The sequence below is a fragment of the Puntigrus tetrazona genome, chromosome 14, assembly GCF_018831695.1.
Source record: "Puntigrus tetrazona isolate hp1 chromosome 14, ASM1883169v1, whole genome shotgun sequence".
Taxonomy (NCBI): domain Eukaryota; kingdom Metazoa; phylum Chordata; class Actinopteri; order Cypriniformes; family Cyprinidae; genus Puntigrus; species Puntigrus tetrazona.
Genome location: NC_056712.1, coordinates 7,587,213 through 7,614,332, shown reverse-complemented (window position 1 = coordinate 7,614,332; position 27,120 = coordinate 7,587,213). Strand labels below are relative to the sequence as shown.

Genomic DNA, 27,120 nt, shown 5'->3' with positions numbered 1-27,120 from the left:
CATATTGATGAACTGTTTGAAAATTAAAAAGCGGTTTTCTAAATTTCATTTCTTTCTCTTTCTTTCTTCCCTCCACAAACGCGTTGACATGACGTTCAATGACAATGACATTCCATTGATTCATTTTACTGAACTGGTTCGTTTGGATGATACATCTAAACAAGCCTTTCAACATTATTTAATTGATTCATCCATCTGTTATCTCAGTTATTCACACTGGTTTCTATTTTTTCTTCTTTTTTTCTGTTTAAATACTGTCGTGATGTACACTGTAATTTTTTGCTTGACTTGAAATAGATCAAATGACCTGGACGTAAGAGACAGCATTACTACTCAAATACTATATTTCCAGTTACATTTTCCAATTGCAAAAACAATTTATTCACAGTTAGCTATGATTTATTTATTTTGTGTTAAAAAAAATAACAAGGAAAAAAGATAAATTGAACAGTTTATATGATTTTAGGTTTAATTATTTTTCACTACTTTGCTTAAAAGTTTTTGTAATGAGAGTAAAATTACTGAGTGCACCTTTACTATCACCGCCTTAATTGAGATTCTCTTGCTTTCGCACAAGATAAAAACTACTCTGAAAGAAATCATCTGATAACAGACTCTTAAATAGCTTCAATGCAATTAGCCACTTTTTGTTAGTGCAGATCAAGAGTGCAGCTTAACATTTAAAGGGACAGTTCACGAAAAATGAAAATTCTCTCATCATTTACTCACCCTCAAGTTTCTTTCTTCTGTTGAGCATAATAAAGAGACTTTGAAGTGTGCTGGAAGCCAAACAGGTGACCAGTAACTCCCATAATACTTTTTTCTACACTGTGTACGTCAATGGCTACGGTCAACTGTGTGGATACCAAAATTCTTCAATATCTTTTATTGTTTTTGGGATGAACTATCCCTTTAATGACCTTTAAATCATGAGTGGCACATGCATAGTCTAATATCTTTTACATACATATTTCTTCTTTCTCAGACAGGCATACAACAAATCGACTGGAATAACAGCAAGACGGATTTAAAAGCAAAACTCTGATCAATGCGATCATTTCTAATGCTGTGGAATACAACCTCCCAAAACACACCACGAAACAATCATCTTTGTTTTAGATAGTATGCTTATAAACAAAGGCCACACCCCCTCCAGCTCCTCCTCAGGGGGCTGAGCCAGTCAGCAGAGGTCATGGGCCGACGGGCAGCTGACGCATCCAATGCGGTGCCAGCATTGGAGGTGCCTCTAGCTGGTGGGCGGGCTGTCCTGTCTCAAAAATGGGGACCTTTGTGCAGCGTTGGCGTCCAAACCTCGCCAGGTCTCCGCTCACTTCCTTCATTGAAGAAAAGGACTCAAACAGCCAGTACGGCCAACGGACCGACTGCCGAAACCATGTCGCTGGACCGGGTGAGGCGCTGTGAAGTCAACGGAAGGCATGTCATCAAGGCAGCGTCCAGGAACCATGTGGCACAGGACAGGACGTCCCAGGAGAGCGAGGTGTACTGTCAAATCAAAGCCAATCCAAACCAATCCGGTCAAAGAGGGAGTTTAAAAAGAACCCCTCGCTACGTTAATGGAAGTATTGTTGCGCCAGAGGTGGTAGGCGGAGTTTGCAGCGAAGGGGCGGAGTCTGAGGAAGCAAGGCGACAGAGTCAAACAATGACGCGTGAATGCAGACGTGGTCATTCGCTGAAAGGGGAGGCAGCCAGGCCATCCACCGGCCCGTACAACACGCCCCCTCGCACATGTCGAGCGATGACATCATCGCCCAGACTGTGCGCCAGCTGTGGGCGGAGGCAGTCTCAAGCCCCACCCTGCATGGCGCCCGCTTGTCGCAAACGAGCCGCCAGTCAGGTTCAAGCGAGCATGACGCTCCCGACGCCACCAAGGAAAAGCTGTTCGCCTCGCTTGCAGAAACGGAACTCTACGGTTGGACAGCCAACATATGCGCAAATCCCCAATCACACAGTGCAAAACGCATGCTCCACCCCTTTACAATCCAACAAAAAAGATGCAAGAACAGAGGCGTCGACGCACTCTGAAAAGCCCAGTAATGACTCGACGACGCACAAAATGCAAAGACGAGTCAAAACAGAATCAATCGCACAACAAGACACAAAGGACAAGTGTGCGATTACGCAAACGCACCAATCAGCCACGTCTAAAACAATTGGCTGTGAGTCCCAAGCCACACCCACTCCTCCACCTAAGAAAGACTTGAAGCCAATACAGGTCAAATGTAAACCAGCACCTCCAGAACTTCTAATTGGTATAGGGGTGGAGCCTAAACCACAAACCCCGCCCCCTCCTCAATCAGAACCTGCAACCGAGACAGAAACGGACTCTAAAGACACCCACCCACCTCCAACAGATGATATACCACAATGCAACGGTGCACCCGGTGTTCTACACGGACTGCTGCAGAATGTAGAAGAAAACCTGCTGTATAATCAGGAAAAGATCAAAGTTCTTCTCAATGTCATTCAGGATCTGGAGAGGAACAAAGCAATGAGTGAAGGGTGAGTGAGAGTGAGAGATTAAGGCTCTGGAGTTCATGAAAGCGTGTTTGATTTGTGATTCCGCACTTCCATCATCCTATAATTCCCCTGGTAACCGATGCATCCTGCGGCAACGCCTCGGGAATCTCGATCATCAATGGGACATCGACCCCCTACCGCTCCCAAACTCCCTCTCTCTCCCTCTCATTTGATGTCTTATTTTCTGTCTCATCTACACTGCTACACCTCCTAGCGCATTTACACCCTTTCTCTTAATCTCTTAAGAGTTTCCCCTCTCTTTTTTCTCGTGTATCCCCACACTCGCGATTTCATCAGAACTCTGCTGTGATTGAAAGCTCAGATCTGTCAGGATCGATCAGGAGAGTGACTGTGCTGTATGTTTTCAAGTGTTCATTTTCATTACGTATTCAAGGACATTCAATAGAAGCCTGTATGCCTGTGGGACTACCGCCGGCCTTGATTTTATTTGCTGTGACATAGGACTAAATTTCTGAGTTGTAGAAAAACTCTGTACGAGTTTCTACATGCAGATTCGGTTTCAAGAGTTTTTTGCTTTTCAAAATTGGACAATTCATTGGAAAATCAATCATTCAATAGAAAGGACTAGATAGATAGATATAATATAAAGAATATATGATGCATCTAAACATTTCTAAAGTATATGCATTGATATACTTTAACAACCAAAACACAGGCTACAATACGAGCATCTCTTGTAACGCTATTGAAAAGAAGCCACTTCTTTGTAATACCTGGAAATATCAAATAAAAATGCAGACATGTGTAGGAAGAAACTCATTGTGGGTGGAAGTGGGATGGAAAAGCACAGGCCTCTAATTTAATGTTCTGTGTGAGTGAATCACATGCTTAAAGTGTGCGTGTGAGTGTGTAGGTCTTCATACTTTCTTGTTTTTTCAGGCGTTGTTCTTACAGAACAGGTCAGGACATCAACAACTGCTCAACCTGCCAGAAAACAGCCTGCATCATTTACAGGTAAACATCACCACAGCAGTCCGGTTATGTCTATCATGACATATTTTAGCCGTTTATGACCATTTTCCTCCCTTTCCAAGCCTTACAATTAAACAGGCCGATTCTGCTATCATAATACATGCAAATGACCTCTGCTGTGAATGGCTAACCTTCACGTGAACAAAAGATACGGTGCCCGAGTACTCCCGAACTCTCGCAAACGTGCAAAACCTAATAACTCCATGACTTGTATCGACATCAAGCATTTCCCACTCAAAGCCCAGCAACAGCCACGTGCAAAAATGCCAAATTGGAGCAATTTTTTTTTTTTTTTATTTTTGGAGTGGAGTATTTGTCAGTTATAGGTTGACAAAGCCTCACTTTACACGGTGACTCTTCAGACTTTCAGCAACAGTGCTCAACGCTGCAGAGGGAGCATTAGCGGGATGTCACACAGGACATGCTGTGCTAAAAAACAGGTCGACGGTGACTGAACGGAGCGGAAAACACAAGAAGTCTAAAAGCCATGTTAAAAATGCAACACTCGTGCAGAGAGATGCACTGCAACGTATGAGACATCCGTCTGATGCAAATGTACTAACATGCTACCTGGTCTCATGATATAAACGTACCTTGGTGCACGTTTTAGCGAGACACCAATAAGTACACATCACTGCATCTTCCAAAAGAAATGAACACTAGAGCCAGTAAAACTACCTTTTATACATTTCCAGTTACTTGAAGAATATCATGTTATGACTTCAAAACAATATACGATTTTGAATGTTAGCATCACACATATCAAGTATCTTATCTGTGGGCAGGTTACAGAGTCACGAAGTACAGTACAGAGATGTACTTGAGAGGCAAGGAGCCCCGGTTCGAATCCTGTTCAACTACAGTTCGACAAAACTATGTAAAAGGAAGTTGAAATGTTACGGTTGCATCAACAAAGGCCTTTTTATATTCATTTTCCATTTGTTATAATCACAATCAGGTAAATTTAGGGTTGGATTTGGTGTAGGGCATATTTCCAACATGATAAAGCATGAACTTTTACCCAGAGTCTACAGATACTGTGTGTGACGGGTTTATCAGCAACATTTTGATCATGTGTCTGATACAGTAGGCTTCGCAGGGTTAAAGCTCTACTCAAAAGAGCAAGAAAATCCATTTTCCATGACCCATTTAAAATATTATAAATCGTGCGCAGAGCCATATCTGAGTTATGTGTCTTCTGGGGGGCAGAAACAGACAGAAATTCACCAGGAGACCATGAAAATGATTTAAGAGTTGCATCAATATCCTACAGCAGACCAAAACATCCAACGGCCAGCAGAAGCGTATGAGCATCTAGAGGAAACAGATTGTTTCAGGCTTAATTGGTGCCTCTTGCTAAATCAAGCATCATTATTACTATTTATCATAGGCTCAGAAAACAAAGGAGAAATCTTTAAGTAGGCAGTTAAATAGATGAGTGTGTGCTTTTGCAGGCGTGTGATGTATTTATTAGAGTCAGCTGGTTCGTATGTTTGTTATAATCAAGGGACGGTGAGCTCAAGCTCCCATTCAACTGTAATGAACCCCTGAGGGACACACAAGCACACACACACAGACACGCGTATCATAAAGAAGAGAAAACTGTGAACCCTTGCGATATCCTTCCTGTCACACACACACACATTCAGTCAGGGCTGTATAAGATTCCCTCGACTCTGTTATCTCTCTTCCTTTCTTTCCTGTTGGGATAAACAGGATCATTATTCCCGCACTATGAAGAGCTAATCGCACACTAATACATGTTTCCAGCACTCACACCGAGGTAAAGCCTCGGGAATCAATTAAGAGAGATGGATTTCCTATTGAAGTCAAATCTCGTGACAATACAGTCAAGAAAATCCAGGAACACACACACATACTGTCCTGTTCCAAACGCTGTCAAACTGCTTTGCTGTCTACATAGGCAACTTACTTCTAATTTGGGGCGCACTAAATAGACAAATAGTGCTTATAAACGCTCTGTAGACTTGACAAGTTTCTTTAATCTGATCTATCATGCATGCGTGTATTTATTTGTTCATGCATTTGTTCATTTGTTAATGCAAGCATATATTTGTGTAATCATCCATTCAGTTTTATTCATTCATTTGCTTTTGAGTTCATGCATTCATTCATTCATTCATTCAGTAGTTTATATGACTACATTCAGTTATGCAAGGATAAATTTGTTCATGCATGCTTTTTGTTCATCTGTGCTTTTGTTTATGCGTTCATTCATCGGTTTTGTGTCCATATATTAATTCATGCATTCATTAATTTGATTGTGCATGCATTCATTCTCAAGTTCATTCATTATGTCGTGTGTTCTTTTTTTACTGTACCAATATTTTTAATGGCACTTGAGCTTTGCAGTTATACTGACTATAAGCATGGTAAGCAACATCAGATAAAATAAAAGTTAAAAACTTGATTTTATCTAGTTTGAAGTGCGAAATGTTAGCTTTCGTGCACCCTCTATAGTGGAAGCATTTCTGCTTGTACTGCTATGCACTACAGGGCCACCACGTCAGATAAACTTCATATTAAAATCAGATTACAATAACTTTAAACAATGCATTTAAGACCAAAGTAAAAAGTAGATCTCCTGTCAATGAAGACAGGTCAATATCCATATCTGTTAGTCAAGATCATGCTTCAATTATTGATTATGCATTATCAGTCAGACAACAATAGAAAAGTTTCTTTAACTTATATAGACTACTACACTAAAAACTCAATTATCAGTAATCAATATTTCTGCCTCAGTAAAACAGTTACTGCGCAATTGTGTATCTTTTAAAAATGTATTTTTGCACTAAAATCTACAAAACTCTGGATTTCAAGCCATCTTTAAGACTCCATCTGTGCCAACAAAAATCCTTTGGGTTTGCGTTCATGGGCTCAGTGTGATTTATAGCACTGGATTTCCATTGACTCATGATTTCGGAAAGATAATATTGATGATTAAGATTTCTTTGCGTCTGAAAGTGCAGACTCCAGCTTTGAGCTTTCTGACTGAGTGAACTCTCTTTCCTCAAAAGATCAGTTCATCAAAAATTCTGCTTCCATACCTCTTTATCTCTCTCTTTCTCCCTGACTTGATACCTCATCCTCAAGGGACGAAGAAAAGTTGAGACGGGCCTGGTTATAATGCTCTTTAAAAAAACAGAAATGCACACATTTTCTTCTCAGCAGTTACTACGCAGAAACAAACGATCCTCTCAATGAATCATTTATGTCTTCAAGCACAAAAGTTATGGGACAAAGCTTAATACTTTAGAGTTAAAGGTCTCGCTGACGCAAAGTCTGGCCAATGATAATTGCAACGCAATCGCTACTGATGACAAAAACAGCATAATCAGTTGCACTGCTTAAAAAGCAAGAAATAAATAAAAAACTGTGAAGATGAATTTGCATGGTGCACTGATCATATACATGTAAATGTGTCATCTGGATATGCAAATCAGAGACATCACCTAGCAATTTCTACTGACAAATGACGCCCTCTGAAATGACAGCAACACTGAAAAACAGATTTACAGCCGGCAAAAGCTGTCGACTTTCAAATGCAATACAGAAATAACTAGATTTGCATTTCCCGAAGAAAGCAGCGGCGCCTGCACAGCAACAAAAAGAGAGTTCGAGATTAAGGCTTCGGTTCAACCTGTGAAACGCTGCGACGCGGACGCTTTGCCGCTAAGCATCGTGTTTAATATCAACTGATCAAATCTGCGCTTGAACTACAGAAGCTTGTTTCCGCCTTGCCCGCTTTTTATTTCACAATTTGAACTATTTTAGCGGAATTGCGAGATATCAAGCCAGAGCTGTAAGAAACGCTGCGAAGTCAGTTATAAAGTCAGAATTGCGAGAAAACTGTGAGGCAAAATACTGCAGTTTATCCTCAGAACTGAGAGATATCTCACTTTTTTTCTCAGGGTTGCGAGCTTATATTGCACCTGAGTTTCTATCTTTATGAACGGTAAGATAAAATGCTGCAATTACCTTTTATAATATAATCATTTAGAACAGAAGCGCAGCAGCCCAAACCCTATTTTCCATACAGTGTCCCGTAACAAGCTGTGGTTGAACGCATGTTGTTTATCTCAGTGCGTCATTATGGGGTTTGTTAACCTTCAGTATATTCTCTGTCAGCCTGTATTAGTCTCTCATGCCTTTACCTCCATCTTTTGCTCATCACGTCCCCTCTTTTTTTCCTCTTTCTCTCAAACTCACTTAGTTACTGGGAAATTGCAGTCAGGACTGTGGCTGCACTGTAAATAGAGGGCATAACCCTCACACACACACATTCTCATGCTGTTAGATTGCAGTCCAATGAGACGGTCAGAATCTCTGTACGTTTCGCCCGTTGCGATAATAGTTCATGTCAGTGGCCTTGGCTCCAGAAGTATCTGTCTCATTCATTTGTGCACTGGGATTTTAAAAAGTCATCGTAGAGAGTTTTAATCCTTGACCTAAACCAACCAGCTCGAAGATAAAGGAAAATATTACAAACTTTAAAAAAAAACATTTAAAAAATGCATTTGAAAAATTGCAAACATGACAAAGACGGCGAATGGTGATTTTGAAAGTCAGCAAGGAGGCACCATCAAAAGTGAAAGATGTTATACATTTCTATTTCAAATAAACGTTGTTCTTTTGAACTTTGTCTTCATCAAAGAATCCCGAAAAATAAAATTTTGCATGTTTCATCCAGAAAAAAAGTAGCATTGATAATAATAAAAAATGTTTCTTAGGTAGTAAATAGGCATATAATAGAATTAAAAAGAAAGAAATCATACTGACATTTCAGATTTGATCACAGCAATAAATTTATATATTTTTTTTTAAATTCACGTAGAAAATATTTATTTTAAATGGTAATACTACTTCACAATTTCACAGCTTTTACTGTATTTTTAATCAAATAAATGCTGCCTTCTGAGCAGGAGAGACGTATATGGTGAATATCTTTTTTTTTAGGAATTGTGGGATTTTGGCTAAAACATGATTTTTTAAAAAGTCCCAGAGCAGAAGCAGCTGCCATTATTTAACTCCATAGCTCACAGCCAGTGTCTCTCGAAAGGTTTATATATTATCATTAAAAATCAATCTTTCAATGGGAAAAAAAAAATGAATGAGACTTTTACTTCCAGAACCCGACTGCTGTGCTGTGAAACTTGTAAGGAAGTGAGATAAATGACAAATTGAGCAGAAGGAAATAGAGAGCAAGAAACACAGCAGGACGGAGTGAGAGTTTGAAGAATGTTTGTCTTTGCTTTTGTTTGTTATTTTGACACGTGTCATATTGTCTTAATGTTCATGTCCTAACATATGATCCGTCAGAGCAGATGATGAAAAAGGGTGGTTTGGTTCTTCTTTCTCTTTCATCAGGCACATAATATAATAATAAAAAGTAAGATATATATATATATATATATATATATATATATATATATATATATATATATATATATATATATATATATATATAATATAAAACTGCATTGTAAATTATTATAAATCATATTTCCCTATTTTAAAGTTTCCTATATTTGCAAGTATCCTGTATTTTGCTACGTTCATGTATACATTTTATATTATGATCTGAAAAACAACGAGAATTTACATTCACAATGCATTGAACTTTTTTTACTCAATGTCAGAATGCTTTCTCATTTTTCTCATTAAAAAAAATAAATACTCATTCTCGGGCCATTCAAGATGAAGATGAGTTTGTTTCTTCTTGGGAAGAGATTCGGAGAATTTGCAGCATTACATCACTTGCTCAGCAACGTATCTTCTGCAGTGAATGGGTGCCGTCAGAATGAGAGTCCAAACAGCTGATAAAAACATTACAATAATCCACAAGTAATACACACCACTTCAGTCCATCGATTAATGTCTTGTGACTTGTAAGAAACAAATACATGTTTTATGAATTCTATATCCATAATACTGGAAATAGTAAATAAATAAATATATTGGACAATAAATATATTGGAGGACTTTGGACTTTGGTTTTAGTTAACATAGCTTTTGGCTTCATCAGATATTAATTGATGGACTGGAGTGGAGTGAATTGCTTGTGGATTATTGTAATATCTTCACCAGCTGTTTGGACTTTTATTCTGACGGCACCCATTCAGCTCAAAGGATCCACTGGTGAGCAAGTGATATATAACGCTACATTTCTCCAAATCTGTTTCTATGAAGAAACCAACTGATGTATATCTTGGATGGTCCGAAGGTGAGTACATTTTCAGCAAATTTCAGTAATATGTGAATAATTGCTATATACAATTAATTTTCTTCCTAATATCTATTTCTGTGTTTCTAGTGTGGAGCACGACTTCCGCGTGCAGGAGGGACGATTTCAAAGCATTCTGGAAGCCTTGGATGAAGCAGAGTACGATGTTCCCGGCCCCGTCCCAAAGCCCGCCCACATACGCCCTCGAACCAAGAGCCGAGTCAAGAAACTGCGAAAGAAGTGTTTCTGGTGGCTGTAGAGAACCGCCTCTACACGAAAAATTCATAATGTAGTTTGTTTGCATTCACGGGAAAACGCCACCAGCATGTGGTTACGATGTTGAAAAACCAAACTTACGGACGTGTAAGCTTCATAACACAGTCCAGGAGGATTTGTTAAAAAAACGTTACTCTTACTGAACGGATTAAGCTTTGAAATAACTGTTACGTTGTGACAAACTTCTCAAAGCCACGGCTGAACCAAAAGCTCGTCTGACATCCTGAAAACTTGAGGACAATTTAAAACCCAAGGAGACCCACAAGACCTTGCATCTAACCAGTCAATAAATCCCCTTCATAGTGTCTGACAGAGGCAGAACGCAGTCGATATCCCTCTTTACGCTGATGGACGGAGTGTTATCCTGATGGAGATTCTCTGTCTCATCTCCTCGTCAACGTTCCCTGACCTTTGTGTGTGGATGGCTTTCGTCCCCGACTAATGAATGTCTAGCGCTCTGTTCCCAAGCCTAGCGATCTGCCTACCTACACAGCATCTTAAGTAACCAGGAGTCGAGCTCCCCGTGCGGAGGCAGCTTCGGATTACGCCGTCTTATAAGATGCAACCAACACTGCATTGTGCTTAACGGACAAATCCTAACCTTTAATGGAAAGCTCATACACTCAAAAATGGAAATTTGCAGAAAACTAACTCACCTTCGGCTCATCCGAGATGTAGATGAGTTTGTTTCTTCGTTGGAGCGCAATTTGGAGATGTGTAGCATTACATGACTCATCAGTGGATCCTCTGAAGTGAATGGGTGCCGTCAGAATGAGATAAAAACAGCTGATAAAAACATCACAATAATCCACAAGTAACAACTCCAGTCTATCAATTAATGTCTTGTGAAGTGATTAAGATGTTTTTAGCTTCAAACGTTTGCTTTTGGAATTCCAGATCCATAATAATGCTTCCTTCCAAATGTCCCTCTCATGTACATTTTTGCCGTTTTGAGAAGGCTGCTTTGGAAATCTAATAGGTTACAGATTACAAGTAGTGTAATTACTTTAATACAGTAATGTAAATGATTACATTTGATTACTCTTTGTAAAAAGGGTGTTTTTACAAAGGGGAATTTTGACCGAAGTATGTTGCAGACCTTTCAAGAAGAACCTAAAGAATCATACCGACTTGTGGAAGATGGGTATCCATTGTGCCCTTTCAAACACAGCCACTACAAAATCAGACTTACTTTGAGGTCGTTCTAAACTTAAATACATATTTAAAATCACAACAAGAAATATTTAATTAGCTATGATACTATTTCTAAAATCAAAAAAACACCGGAATCTAATGAGGCCTTGAAAAAAGAATCTTAAAAGTGAAGCAGAGCTGAACAAAAGCGTTATTGAGTTAAATTCCTGAAACATTGTGTTTTTCTATTTTATAACAGTCAATTTAATTTATGAAGGAAATCAGCTGAATAAACTAAAAAGTATGTGTGGGGGGAAAAATATTCTGATGTAACCCCCTTTGTAATACTTAACTTTTCCATAAGTAACTGTAATTTAATTTCACATTGTGCTCTCAGTAAGCGTTACATGTAAGTAGTCACTTCCCAACACTGTTCTGGACAACTTTCACTTGTAAGCTGTACTTGATCTGTGCATATTTCTCTCCTCCTCCAGGCAAGACTGCTGTTTTCACTGGAGAAATATTATTATGAACTATAGATTTTTTAAGTAATAATGTATTATCTTTGTAATAATGGATTCATTTCTTACAAACATGCAGCATTTCGGTTGACAAGGCATTAATTCATGGACTAAAGAGCTGTGTATTACTTGTGGATTATTGTGATGTTTTTTTTTTTATTCTGACGGCACCCATTCCCCTCAGAGGATCCATTGTTGAGCAAGTAACATAAAGTTACACATCTCCAAATGTGTTCCAACGAAGAAACAAACTCATCTACATCTCGGATGACCTGAGGGAGAGTTCATTTTAAGCAAATTTCCATTTTAAGATCATTCGGAAGCAATCAGTCACTCTATGCCTATTTTACACAGTAAGCAGCTCACTAGGTTTCAAAACGGAGTTTAACATATTAAAGATTAAAACACAAAATATTAATTTTTAAGTTCTGAAATTCTGAAGTTTCGATGTTGTTCAAGAAGCAAAACCAATTTGACATTCTTGGATTAAATCTGTGCCATTTTTAGTTGTACGTATGTACATGTACATAAGCATATTTTTAATACGCTGTATCAAATTAAAAGAAGTTACATTTTTCCAAAACCATATCACATTCGGTTCCCTGCGGGCCGTTTTCAGGTGTATGCGAATGGCCCCTGTTGCTACAGCTATATCTAATCAAAATTACCATAATTACTAAATGAGACTCTACTCAGAATTATCCCGTTTCTCGGAATCAGAAATGGTTCATTTCTATGGCAACGCTAAAATGACTGCAAACTGCTGAATAGCACCAAAACGGCAGCATGTCCGGCTTTACCCGTGATGAAATGAAAATAATGAATCACCACATTAATTTACCTCCATAATCTCAGCGCATCAGGAAACATAACAAAACAGTAGTAAAGGTAATATACAGTATGACCAGAGGTACAGCAGCCCTTGTTTTCCTGTAATTGAAGCTGCTGTCAGTTCTAGTGAGTTTCTGACTTGTAAAGTTCGACGAAAACACGGGCAGGTTTCGCTACGGTACTTGGAAACCGGTAATTATGGTAATTTCACCGCGACATGAAATCCGTAATAATGCAATATGCACAACACAAACACGCGAGACTAAATTTAAAGTGTAGATGTTTGATGTTCTCACGGACATTGTAGCTTTAATGTTTAGATTCATTATAATCAATTAATTCACGAATACTGATAAGCTTTTCTCTATCGTTCACGCACCTTCTCATACACAGATCAACGCGTTTTGCTTCCTAGAGTACGTAAAACACACACTGGTTCGAACGCACGTCTTCCACTCCGTGTCTGTCCTGTATTCACGTCCAAACTTGAAAATATACAGTATATACATATAAATATATAAAATAACAAATATTGTATTCAATGTATTTTTATACGCTGATATTCCGATAGTCTAAGACTACATTTCCTGCAGTGCACTTCTTCTTCCTCCACTCCACTTGTTTGTAATTGAGATATTTAAGATGACGTCAATAAAATTGTGTATTTTAATGCAGTATGTGTTCTGGTCTGGCCTGTTTGCGTTGTTATGCAAGTATGAGCAACAATAATAGCGATATTTGACCCCGAAAGAGAGAAAAGGACAATGAAAGGAGATGATCTAGCGGTTTAAACTCACAATGAGAGTGTGTTCTCTGCCCATCGTGATGACTGTGCGGTTTATCGTCCTCAGCAGAGACGACACAATGTCCTGAATGTGCTGAAATGTGTCTCCCTGGAAGAGAAAGAGACAAAACGCTTGTTATTTGTATTCTAGCGCAGAACCCGCTGCATCCAAACGGTCAAAGATTTTCTCATTAAGTCCCCAATTAAAACACAAACACACAGAATGACTCTTCAGCTTCTTACCTCAGCGTTCCCTTTTCATACGATACGAATCTTAGACGAATAGCGGACACCATTTTTATCATCACGATCAGATATTTTTCATACAAAGCGTACCATGGCTGTCAGGCAAGATTTTTAGGTTTCCATTAAATAGATCTTAAATATAAATAAAAGAAGATTTTGATTAAGCCATGCTGTTTTTATGCTGCCTTTTGTCATTTGTGGAGCTTTGCAGCTCTTGGTCTCTATTGTCTTTTATTTAGCATAGAAAATAGCAGTGTAAAAAATGATATGATATGAGTTAATGTTTTTAGAATTTACTTTTTTTTTTAACCATCCCTTAAACTCGTGCAAATGAATGTGTGATTTTGTTTTAGCTGCAGGTCTGGCCTCTCTGGCTCCATTAGATTAATTTATTGTTTAAATGTATTGATTAACTGAAGAGATCTAGAACAGACCAGATGTGTGTGTGTGTGTGTGTGTGTGTGTGTGTGTGTGTGTGTGTGATGTCAACTAAAGGCCTTTAAATTCAATTTTTTTTTAAATCAATTCTGAGAAAATCCATCTGGGCCCAAAAATGGCCAATTTCTAAAAATGTGGAGTCATTTAAAGTCAACTTAAATGTTGATACATTGTTCCTGGCCTTACTCCATTAAATTCAGGATTATACTTCAAAGACGTAAAAATGTATCTCTTCGTAACCTTGAATTCATTTATAATAATTTGCTAAATGCACTGGCACACAATGACGTCACAGCAAGTAAAAAAAAAAAAAAAAGAAGATAATTACAAACTGTTCTTAGTAATATTAACATACGTCGGATGAAAACAGTATTAAAATGACTAAACATAAATCTGAAAATAAATAATTTTACAAATTAATTAAAAATATCATAAAAGCGCATAACAAAATAACTTATTTAATTTAGTTAAAACAATAGTTTAAAATAACAAAATACTGCATTGGCTACTGAAACTAAAACTGAAATAAAAAATAAATATAGAAAGTATGCATTTAAAAAGTATATATTAAAAACAAACAGCATGCATTAAAAAAACTAAAACTTAAATTAAAATGCAAACTGAAAATATGAAACTAAATGCTAATTCAAATATTGATAAGATACTATAAAAAATATAGTATATAAAAATACTGTAACAGTATATGAATCATACTAAAAGTGCACTGATATTAGTCTCTCTCTTCATGAGCGAGCAGGTAAAGTTTCTGATCATTGATGTGCGAGCATGGATGATGAAAACCCTTCATCACAACATCTTCTGTCTGTGTGTGAGAATCAGCCTACAGGAAAATGTCCCGTGTGTGTGTGTGTGTGTGTGTGTGTGTGTGTGTGTGTGTTACCACCCCCTCACTAATTTCATGACGCAGAGGCGGATAAAGTGAGGGATTGAGAGAGAGAGAAACATCTGTTCATCTCTACATGGAGTATTTCATTTCATATTGTGTTTCTCAACGTCAACAGCTCTTCACTTCAGCTGCTGCCACAAACACTCTCTCTCTCTCTATGGGTTTCTGTCTCTTCTCCTTTATCGTCATCTGTCTCATTCTTTCTCAGTGGTCAGTGGATGACAGCTTAATCAGGTGCACCTATAATCCCTGTGGAGTGTGTGTGTGTGTGTGTTTGTGCGTGTGGACAGATATCTGTGGCACCTGTGGCCCGTCATACCGTACGGTTTTCAGTACACTTTCTCTCTATTCACAAAACTGCTCCCTCATTGTTCTCACATCACACTTGTGAATCTCACGATACCTGCAGAGAGCACGTCCAGCTCGTATTTTATTTAGACCAGATCGTGTTACACGATGAGTAAAACATTTAACGTTTGATGATTGGAGCTTATAGCTCATCAAAGTCAAAAGTCCAGTCAAATGTTGAGTGAAAGAGATCAGCCTGTGGCTCTGCTAAGGACCTTTGTGTTGTTGGATTCACTGTTTCTCCTCTTTCTCTTGAAAATATCCCATAGATTCCACATGGGGTTCAGGTCAGGTATGTTGGCTAGTCAATCATGCCCAGTAATATCATAGTAAAGTACTTGGAAGTGGTTTTGTCACTTTACATTTAATATGCTTTGATAAAGCACTCTGTGAACGGCCAACCCTTTCAGTAATGACTTTCTGCGACTTAACCTCCTTGTGGAGGTCTTCTGACCATCTTCTGGACCACTGCCAAGTCAGCAGTCTTCCCCGTTATTGTGGTTTCAATGAACAAGATATACACAGAATTTATACTGTAGGGATGGTCATCTGAAAATCAAATGTAAATATTCTAATATTTTGAGGTACTGGATTTTTGGCTTTCATGAGCTACATGCTTTATTGATCAAAATAGAGACAAAAAACTTTAAATGTTGTCTCATGCTAATGGATGCAGAATATATATACGTTTTGAAAAAAATAACCTTTTCACATTCACACTTTTACACACATATACATACACACACACACACACACACACACACACACACACACACACACACACACACACACACATACATACATACAGAATATATATACAGAACCTTTATATAGAACTTCTCTTGAGACTCACTTGTCGAACAGATGTCTTGATATTTATTGGTAATATTGTTCCCACAACGATGGCAAGTCGTCCTGGGTGAGATTCAGAAAAACCAAGCCAAACCATGATACTACCACCATCGTGTTCACAGATGGGATAGGTTTCTTATGAATGGGATGTGTTCTTTTCTCCAAACATAACTCTTCTCATTTAAAACAAAACCCAAAAAGTATTTCGTTCTCATCTGTCCACAAAACATTTCGCTAATAAGCCTCTGGCTTGTTCACATGATTTTTTTTTTAATCAAGCTCCAGATGGAAAGTGATTTTCTTTTTGGGGAGCAGTGGCTTTCTCCTTGATTCTTTCTCCAGTGCTCTCCTGACGATGGACATTAACATCAGCCAACGTGAGAAATGCTTCTAGTTGCTTAGAGGTTACCCCGAGGTCATTAGCAACTTTGCGGACAATTACACGTCTTGCATTTGGAGTGATCTTTGTTGGTGGACCACTCTTCAGGGGGGTAACACTGGTCTTGAATGTCCTCCATTTGTACGCAATCTGTCTGACTGTGGATTTGTGGAGTCTTTTTTGTAATCTTTTCCAGCCTGATGAGCAACAGCAACTCTTTTTCTGAGGTCCTCCTTTGTTCGCACCAAGATTCACTTCCACAAACATGATCAGACTTTTGCAGATCCTTGTTCTTAAAAAAAAAGTCATTCCACTGAATGAAAACACTCTGAACAGATTTCACCCTCAAATTAGCAGCTAATCCTAGAAAGCATTTCACTACATGTCGTACTACGTATGTCTGTGTATGTGACAAATAAAATTTGAATTGATTTGATCTTCAGATACTTTTGCCACTTACATATATGTTACAGTATATTAGATAATCTCCCTGAATAAATAAATAATAAAAAGTATACTTGCATCAAATTTGTTTTATTCAGTAACTTTTAGAGTTATCTTTTGGGTCATATTTTAACAGAAATATAGAAGGGTTCATAAAGGGTTACATATATTTAATAATTACACACACACACACACACATATATACATATATATATATATATATATATATATATATATATATATACACACACACACACACACACACACATATATATACATACATATACTACCACTGAAATTTGCTCTGCCATTATTTTAAATATTAATAACATTACACAATCACACTGCTTTTACTGTTTTTAATCAAATAAGCGTAGCCTGAGTGAGCAGAAGAGATTTCAAATATATCACGAAGACGTCATATTCCAATATCCCAGCATGTGTATTAGTCCATTAGATTTAGTTCATTATATATTAGCAGGATTTTTATGGTTGATCTTCAAATACGTGTGTTTATCCGCATTTCACAATAGCTCTAAAGCTGACACACTCAGGAATACCTAGACAGCTCATTTCCCATCTCATAATGTTTGTATGCAGCTCTACAAATGCTCGCTCTCACAGATGTTCTCTCATCTGTATTTTTAGAAGAATCGTTTGAGGTGAAAAATGTTTTGAAGGCTCTCCGAGAGTTTAATTCAAACCGCAGCATGAAACATGCCCTGAGAGAGAGAACGAGAGCGGGCGTCTTCCTCACACGTCTCTCTCCATCACTGTTTGTTTGAACTGTGAAACGCTCTCTGAATCCTGTTAAAGGAGCAGACGAGAGGTCACGACCCCGTCACATCTTCATTCTGCTCTCTCCTCTGCACTCCATCATTCTCATCAGTCGCTCATCATCATACAATCAGACGGGTCTGACCCGCTCACCTCGCTAAAACACAAACAGCTCTTGAAGGACACATTCGGCTTCCTCGCAAGTTAAAGATGAAGTGTGATGTTAAAACTCCTCGCTTATAATATTCAGAGTCAACTATATTTAAGACACTCACGGGTTGACACCGAACATCGCTCTGTTTCATCAGCATTTGTTGCATGACTGCTTGATTAGCACTCAAGATGAAGGATGACAGACAGACAGAGACAAATTAAACCATCTATAAAAAATTGTGACTTTCATTATTAAAAACTAGTTTACCTAAAATGTGAATTATTACATAATTACATAATTAATAAACAAATGCATACTATAAATATTTAAATTACATATCCTTTTCTTATTTTTCTTCAGTTGCCCTAGTATTTAATTACATAATACATGTATATATATATATATATATATATATATATATATATATATATATATATATATATATATATATATACTAATACTAATATTAATATTAGTAATATTTAAAACATAATTGCATAATAAAAGACAAACTAAGAATACTTATACATTACATAATTAAATATTATATTTTATACATTACATACACACACTGTACCACTAATATTAAACATTTATCAATATATATTAATATTTAAAAATATACATAATTGTTTAAAATTACAATATTAAAACATTAAGCATATTCTTTATAAATAATTCTTAATGTGCATTAATGTACATTTTCCAATTATGTGAAAACGTATACATTATATATTATAGTGCAATATATTAGACATACATATTATATATACATATATATATATATATATATATATATATATATATATATATATATATATATATATATATATATATAGTGTATATTAAAAGAAATGTCCACACACATTTAAAAAGTAATTATTTTTTTAAATGGATATAAAATATAATATAATATATTAAAACATATTATGAATGTTCTTAAAAAGTAAATTGAAATGATTTAAATAATATGAAATATTTATAACCCCACAGGCTTCTAGTGGAAGCATATTATTAGTATACATATTTCTTATGAAAATATTCTCCGTAGTAATCAACATTATGCTACGGATAGATCTTCACCTGTTTTGAACCCAGACGTTTTCCTTAAGAGGAAGCAGCCCTAGTCCTCGTTTAACCACACAAACACCAAAGACTGTTTTTGTGCGAGAGCGACAATTTGGGTTAAACAGGCAGCGCTGATAAACACGCTTCAGCGTCCTGACCTCCTTCATTATCTCCCTGTCTCCGTTTTACCATTTCCTCTGCAAGTGGAAGTTCAGGGAGCTCAGTGTCTGAACGCACCAGCGTTCGGAAAAGTGCGATTAGAGCACCAGACTTCAAAGAACCGAGTGTAATCCGCCGCCATTTCAGTAATTAAAAACCCGCTCCGATTTTACATCGAGGTGAGTGAGTGAGTGAGCGTGTGTGTGATTAGATGCCTTTTTAAAATCACATTCACAATCCTAAGAAGATTTGAATCCTCAGAATCTAACAAACTTCTAAACTCCTAATTAAAAAGTAATTTTCTCTTTATAATTTATCGCGATTTTAGCGCGCTACTTTTTAATCAACGATTTTTCACTGTTAAACGAAGCTTCTCCGGAGTGCTGTGATTGGCTGGTGTGCAAGCACGCTGCTCTCCGATTGGTTCTTACCACGTCACTGCGGCTCAGCACCTCCAGGATGTTGTTCAGAAGTTCGACGCTGTTGCGCTTGTCGTCCTGATTCCCCTCCACCACCACGGCCAGCGCCCCGCTCAGCTCCCGGAGCATCATGGGTAACAGGATGTCACGGCAGTCTGGAGGTAGACATCATAACGTAAAGCAAGTAATATAAACGTAATTAAATTAAACCTGAAATATTTTACACAAAAACTATGCATTCCAATTAGGATGACCATTGTGGAGAGCGTGCAAAGACTAACCACTAACTATTAAACAAGGATAAATAACAAAAAAAAGAAAAAAATGATTTTAGGTGCAATTATTTCGAGCAGGCGAGTGTCTGGAGTGTCATGGGCTCTGTTTGACGCAGTGATTCTCACTCAAGCATTTTTTCTCCTGCCTCTTAAAATCAGCTCATTAAAAGCTCATTTAAACTCTGGCTCGTTACCAGCTGATTATCAACGATGATCAATCTGATTTTGCTGAGAAAGTCAAAGTCAGAGAGAAAGATGAACTAAAGCGGAGCACGAATGTACCTTTCAAAAGACAATGACGATCGATTTTTAATACAATGACGCGCGTATATAAATGTGTGCGTGTACATGGATTCATTGATGGATTTTTTTTATAATTTCTCTTAATTGTTTTAATACTATACTATATGCACAGAACAGAACCGTACAGCAAAACCAAACTTAATGCTAGTATCTATCAATTTCCCTGGAGGAAATCTAAAGTACATATTGCAAGCTGAAACGTTACCAAATCCCAAGAATGACCCATATATTAGTGCTGTCTGATGATTAATTGCGATTAATCACTTCCAAAGCACAAGCTTAATATAAATATGTAAATGCATACAAATATATATATATATATATATATATATATATATATATATATATATATATATATATAAATATATGTGTTGACGTCCAGGAAGCACCCGAATGCAGCGCTTCATGTACAAATGCATCAGCATTTGCCATTGACCTGATCTTCCCACACTTTCCTCTTACAGCTGTCTGCCTCTCATTCTCTCTCTATCAGAGTCACAGCAGGTGAGTTTCTCTCTCACAAGAGCGCAATGCATCAAGAAAAGGCAGATATCATAAACGTGATGAGTTTCGAGCGCCGCACATCACCGGGGTTCAGAGAGGAACATTTAGAGCGGCTCATAACAGCGAACGGTCACAGTTTAACGTACGCTTACAGTATTGTTGCACCTTCAGTCTGGTAAATAAACGACAATCATAAACGTCGGCACTAATGCTAATTACCGAGGCGCGCGGTAATTGGATTTGTCACACTTAATGTCCCTGCGAGATAAAGAGCGATGAGAGCGAGACTCCTCAGAGGAGAGATAAATGCGGCCCTCGGGGAGAAAGAGTGAGTATTGAGTGATCTGGGCTCATGAAGGCTTCGCTAGTGTCGCTTTTTATAGAGTGTCACGTTTCATCATCAATAACCCGGCCAAGAACAACGGGAAAATGTGCCGTCGAGCATTTTCTCAAGGCCGAACTGACCCTTTCACCCTCCTGGGCTGAAGCGGCGCTCGGTGAGCGTGTGTTTGTCATTGTCATAATCCGAATTGAGCATTAAAACGTGACGAACGCACGCGGCGTCATGTGTACATGCTCATACCATAAGGTTTCGAGTGACCTACACATCCAGAGTTCACGCTCGCAGCGTTTTCTTCGGCTGAGCAGAAATGCTTTTACCTAAGAGGAGAAAACACTTACTCGACAGACTCTATATTACTGTGGACTGATCCTGGCCGAGAGCCACGCTAGCGATGGCCAAAAGTGCTTCATCTATCACTTAGATGACTTCTACAAATAATGCATTTTGACTGGAAATGAATAATGAAAAACGCTGCGCATCAGTTACTCTTCTTAGAATAGTCTATTGTTTGTCTTAAACACATCACTTTAACATCTAATATGTTTCCTGTGAGAACTGGAAAGACTTGTTCATATGATAGTAAGATATTTTGAGTGATGTATCTTGGGTGATAAATGACGAGACACGTCACAGTTTTCATGGCACTACTGTACCATGTGTGGCCCGCAGTGGTGGACGAAATATACAAAACAAGTACTTAAAAGTGCAGACACCCTAATAAAACATTACTCCAGTAAGGGCTCTTTTTCAGTTTTACTCAAGTAAAAGTACAAAAGCATTTAAATCATCTAATGTATGAGCTTTAAAAATGACTGTGTTTTACTATTTTAATTTGATGCATGGGCAGTAATTTGCATTATTTTCATGTTTTAGACTCTCGCTGACCGAATCATTTGAATCAATGAGTTGTTACAGCAACTGGAGATTGTCTCTGGCTGAATCATTTGAATCAATGAGTTGTTAACTGGAGACTCGTTTTGACCAAATCATTTGCATCAGTGTGTTGTAACAGTAACTGGAGACTGGCTCTGACTGAATAATTTGAATCGGTTAGCAGTTAACTAGAGACTCGCTCTGACTCGCTCTCGCTGAACGAATCATTTGAAACAGTGAGTAATTAACTAGAGACTTGCCCTGATTGAATCATTTGAATCAATGAGCCGTTAAATGGAGTCTCGTTTTGACCGAATCACTTGAAACAGTGACTAGCAAACTGAAGACTTGCCCTGATTGAATCATTTGAATCAGTGAGCTATTACAGTAACTGGCTCTGACTGAATCATTTGAATCGGTTAGCAGTTAACTAGAGACTCGCTCTGACTCGCTCTCGCTGAACGAATCATTTGAAACAGTGAGTAATTAACTAGAGACTTGCCCTGATTGAATCATTTGAATCAATTTGCCGTTAAATGGAGTCTCGTTTTGACCGAATCACTTGAAACAGTGACTAGCAAACTGAAGACTTGCCCTGATTGAATCATTTGAATCAGTGAGCTGTTACAGCAACTGGAGATTGTCTCTGGCTGAATGATTGAATTAATGAGTTGTTAACTGGAGACTCGTTTTGACCAAATCATTTGAAACAGTGACTAGCAAACTTAAGACTCGCCCTGATTGAATCATTTGAATCAGTGAGTAGTTAACTAGAGACTCGCTCTCGCTGAATGAATCACTTGAAACAGTGACTAGCAAACTGAAGACTTGCCCTGATTGAATCATTTGAATCAGTGAGTTGTTACAGTAACTGGAGATTGTCTCTGGCTGAATGATTGAATTAATGAGTTGTTAACTGGAGACTCGTTTTGACCAAATCATTTGAAACAGTGACTAGCAAACTTAAGACTCGCCCTGATTGAATCATTTGAATCAGTGAGTAGTTAACTAGAGACTCGCTCTCGCTGAATGAATCACTTGAAACAGTGACTAGCAAACTGAAGACTTGCCCTGATTGAATCATTTGAATCAGTGAGTTGTTACAGTAACTGGAGACTGGCTCTGGCTGAATGATTTGAATCAGTGAGTGAGAACTGGAGACTCGCTCTGACCTAATCATTTGAAAACAGTGAGTTTTTAAAGTAACTGGAGACTCGGTCTGAATGGACCATTTGAATCAGCGAGTCTTAGATGAATAGATAACTGGCAGGTAAGTATGCGGTCCTTAGCTACTGTCAGGACAGATCGGCATTCACGCTAAGAATGCGATTGTCACGTGAGTTTCTAAATGACATTTTACCAATCACATGTGACCATCCGCTCCCTGATCACATCTTCCCACCTTTCTTCCTCCCCAGGACTGAAGTGAAGACTAAATCACAGAGCTGATTGAGTATTCAAAAAATGAATGTAATCACACTGATGTGTCAGTCTTTCTCTCGGGAGGAAAAGACCTTGACAACTGCTCCCATAAGAATCATAACTCAGCCCTTTTCTGTACGCCAAAAAAAACCCTTCACTTTCAGCTGTCGTTCTATCGCATATTCACAATAAACTATTTCACATGGTAATAAGACGCCATTTCAATTACCCAGCTGGCTTAAACCAGACGGACCCGCCGCACCGCGCCACGGACAAAAGTGTGTGAAAACCAAAAGCTCCTTCATCGACACTGGAGATTGGAATCAGAATAAGCTTTAACTCGGGCTCTTCGTGCAGCACTCGAAAGCCTAATTCAATCCCATTTCTATTACTGGGATTTTAGATGTTCGTGCAAAATAATACACGCCGTGTTTCGCTACGCTGTTAATATATATATTTCTCCTTGATGAAATGTGTTGAGCACCAAATTCACCTGTAATTCTCTCCTACGGGGCGGAACGAGAGCGCAGCCGTAAATTGGATCCTCAGCTGTTAACATACCGATGACAGCTGCATTGGACAATCACAAACTTTAAAGTGCACCATTTCCATGCCTCCTATTTAGGTGTGACTTTCAGAACAAAAACAACAACAGCTGCTCTAAACGTCTGACTGCACTGAAAAACAAAAGATGTCAGACTTTCAAGGCGAGACGCTGGTCATTTTTGGTTTTTTTTGCTTCCATAGCATCTTCTTTCAGGCTAGAGGAAAGAAAGCATTCAAAGTAAAGTGTTTATTTTATTGCACTTTGTTTATTTGTGCTTCTAGATTTCCTTTATAATAATAATGCACATCCTTAAGATGCCTTATCTTTTTTTTTTTCTTCCAAAAGAAGCCCAAAATCTCCACTTGGGCAGCACTTACAGATTTATTCCTGTCTATATTCTGAAGGTTTTATGGAAGAGTTTGTTTGTATATTATTTGCATAATTTTATTTCAAAAACATGTCAAAAATGTACTTTATTTATACCTGTTTACAGTAGTTTTAGTAAAAAAAAAAACCCTCTAATGCCGACAAAATTAAACAAGAACTTGGTTTTATCCAATGTTTAGATGTCTCCTGAAAATTTATGCAAAATGAATACGTATTTAAGTAGATAATGCCTCGTTGCATTGTTAAACAGCTCAGATAGATAGATGGATAGATGGATAGATAGATAGATAGATAGATAGATAGATAGATAGATAGATAGATAGATAGATAGATAGATAGATAGATAGATAGATTTGTTTAAGCATCAATCTTTGCATTTCACGAAAACAAAAATTTCCACTAAAATCCAACTTTCAAATTTTCAGAATATCATCTTAATCACCATAGCAACCACACAAAACACCCTAGCAACCGCATGGTAATGCCCTGGAAACCATCCTAGCATCATAGTGATGAATAACAAACAAACAAGCTCCAGTGACTCACAAAATGTAAAACTCTCGTTGGCAAACGCTGTTATAATCAAGGCCAGTGGAATTACTTCTGAAAGCCCCTTAAAGTCTTGAATATCAATATCGATTCCAAGAAATATTCTCATTTAAATTCCCGGTTAAAAACCGTGGCAAACTCTGCCCACAGATCCTGAAACAAGTGCGACACTTCCATCAACAGATGGTGACATGGAAAAACAGGAGGAAAAACTGAAAGAATAATAAAAAATTAACTAATAAGAGTGAAATGCATTTTCCCTGCTGTAATGCCTTTTAACCCAGCAGGATAAACAGTCGGAAAAGCCCTCGGCAACCGTAACCATAACAACAGCCACATTAAGGTCTGAGTGGAAAAAAAATTTAATTCACTTTCACTGCATTTGAATTAGTCAGATGAGGTGTGTGTGTGTGTGTGTGTGTGTGTGTGTGTGTGTGTGTGTGTGTGTGTGTTTGACACACTTCATCATTTTAATGCATCACCACTGAGAGAGTGAATAACGGCAAATTTGTGTATTACTCTGTGTGTGTGTGTGTGTGTGTGTGTGTGTATTATTTCTATATTACTCTGGTTATGTAATGCACATTTCATTGAACAATTTTTCATTAGAATCATCAAGCCTAGAAATTAAATCATCATTAGGGCCACACAAACTGGGTGTCCTGCTTTAAAACACACATACAAATGCCAGGATACCTGCAAAGGCCTAAAAAGCATGAAAATAATTCAGAAAGGCTGAATAAATGCACCCACACAACAAGTAGAGCTATGCTTGACTAAACCTATTAAAAACTGTTTTCGTAACTGAAATAAAGCGAAAATAAAATAAATATTTCATTATAAAAATTAACTAAACTAATACCGAAATAAAAAAATAAAGCTAAAAAAACATTTAAATACACAGAAAAAGACACAAGAATGAATAAACTAAATAAATATAGACATGCAGTTCTGTTATTGTTAACTGAAAGTATTACAATTTAGTTATTAAAATAAAGCTGAAACAAAACAAAATTAAAATATTTGATTTAAAAAATCAAACTATACTGAAATTAAATTATGAAGAAATTAAATTCAACTAAATAAATCTACATATTAATTAATTAATTAAATCACATAGAAATGTGTAAAAATTAAAGAAAAAAAGTTGTGAGAATTTTTTTAAATAACTAAAAAAATTGAAAACAATGGAAGGTGAAATATTAAAATAACTAAAACTAAAATACAAGTAAAAAAAAACTTTAAAATGGCAAAAATGTATAAAAACAAAACTACAAAACTAAAATAATAATGAAAGAATATATAAAAATAAATGGTAATTCGAAATAGTTATAGCATGTAAGGAATACTTGAATAACACCGACAGACATTGAAAAAAAACGAAAGCATTATAGAAGAAAACGTCCAAGATTTTAGTGAGCTGCGCAGTGGTTTATCGCTTGAATGGGTTTTTAATTCACAAAGCCAAAAGAAAGTGAAAGGCACAAAAACTAGAACTGATCGGTGGATAAATAGAGATTAATATATCACACGACCCTCTGTGCATATTACATTAGACTGTATTATCAAAGAAATGATAACTTTTTGCACTGAAGAGTGAAATAAAAAGCCAGACATTCAGATAAAGTTCTGAGTCAGAGGGCAGATGAGTTCATGAAACTCTTTTATTAAAACCAATCTCCATCTCTGGCTTTTATGCACGGCGATTCTCTTTTTACGGAGCGCCCGTACGTATCAAACACACGTGGCATCCAGGAGCACCGGTCTGAGTTCAGACGCGCTCAGAAGCAGCTGTGGTTTAAAGACGCGCTTTAAATGAAAAGATCTGTTTCGAGTTAAAAGAACGGAGGCAGAAGAGAGCTGCTGGGTAATTCGCTCGTTACTTCTTTCTTTAAACGATTGAATAATTCCCTTCTGTCAGGTTCGTGAGTGTGACAGCGGAATAATTTGAGCTAACTGCTCGCATATTATTATTATTCATGAATCTAATTTCGCATCAAGTGGAAATTAAATGTGTCAAATGCAGATTCACATTTGAGTGTGTGTGTGTGTGTGTTTTCCATTCCAAGTACTAAAGTTGCAACTCATCACGGTTGTTGGTATATTCTTAAAGGGCTAGTTCACCCAAAAATCAAAAACATGTTGTTAATTCGCTCGGCCTGGGGACATCTAATGTGTATTCATCCTCTTGTTTCTTTAGTATAACAGTAAATGAGATTTTGACCTTGTGATATGGTGATATGACCTTGTGGCCTTTTATATGAGAGTGAAAATAAGCATATCAGACAACAACAGTGTTTATTTTGACTCGCAAAGCGCTGGTAGCCATTGACTTGAATTGTATCAATCGCCGACGACCATACAGTTCCGGCTTTAGCCACATGCATCCTGGATGGTGTAAA

The 27,120-nt window shown here is 37.5% G+C and overlaps 2 protein-coding genes across 4 annotated transcripts in view; one reads left to right on the top strand and one right to left on the bottom strand.

The window, feature by feature from the left end:
• LOC122357772 (INSYN2B protein) overlaps positions 1 to 13,204 on the top strand; it is a 23,701-nt gene extending 10,497 nt beyond the window's left edge. The window contains exons 2-4 of one of the 2 annotated variants that reach the window (XM_043257332.1): positions 990 to 2,520; positions 3,439 to 3,513; positions 9,869 to 13,204. In XM_043257332.1, coding sequence (XP_043113267.1) covers positions 1,193 to 2,520; positions 3,439 to 3,513; positions 9,869 to 10,037 — 1,572 coding nt within the window. In that variant the 5' untranslated portion in view covers positions 990 to 1,192 and the 3' untranslated portion in view covers positions 10,038 to 13,204. Of the gene's footprint in view, positions 1 to 985; positions 2,521 to 3,438; positions 3,514 to 9,868 lie in introns of both variants that reach the window. The other variant, XM_043257331.1, reaches the window with a different exon arrangement.
• The window catches only part of LOC122357771 (dedicator of cytokinesis protein 2-like), a 92,969-nt gene that overhangs the window by 35,122 nt on the left and 30,727 nt on the right, over positions 1 to 27,120 (bottom strand). For both annotated transcript variants that reach the window (XM_043257328.1, XM_043257329.1), the window contains exons 25-26: positions 19,528 to 19,670; positions 13,338 to 13,433 (exon numbers count right to left, since the gene is read on the bottom strand). In XM_043257328.1, the coding sequence (XP_043113263.1) occupies positions 13,338 to 13,433; positions 19,528 to 19,670 (239 nt within the window). The remainder of the gene's footprint in view (positions 1 to 13,337; positions 13,434 to 19,527; positions 19,671 to 27,120) is intronic.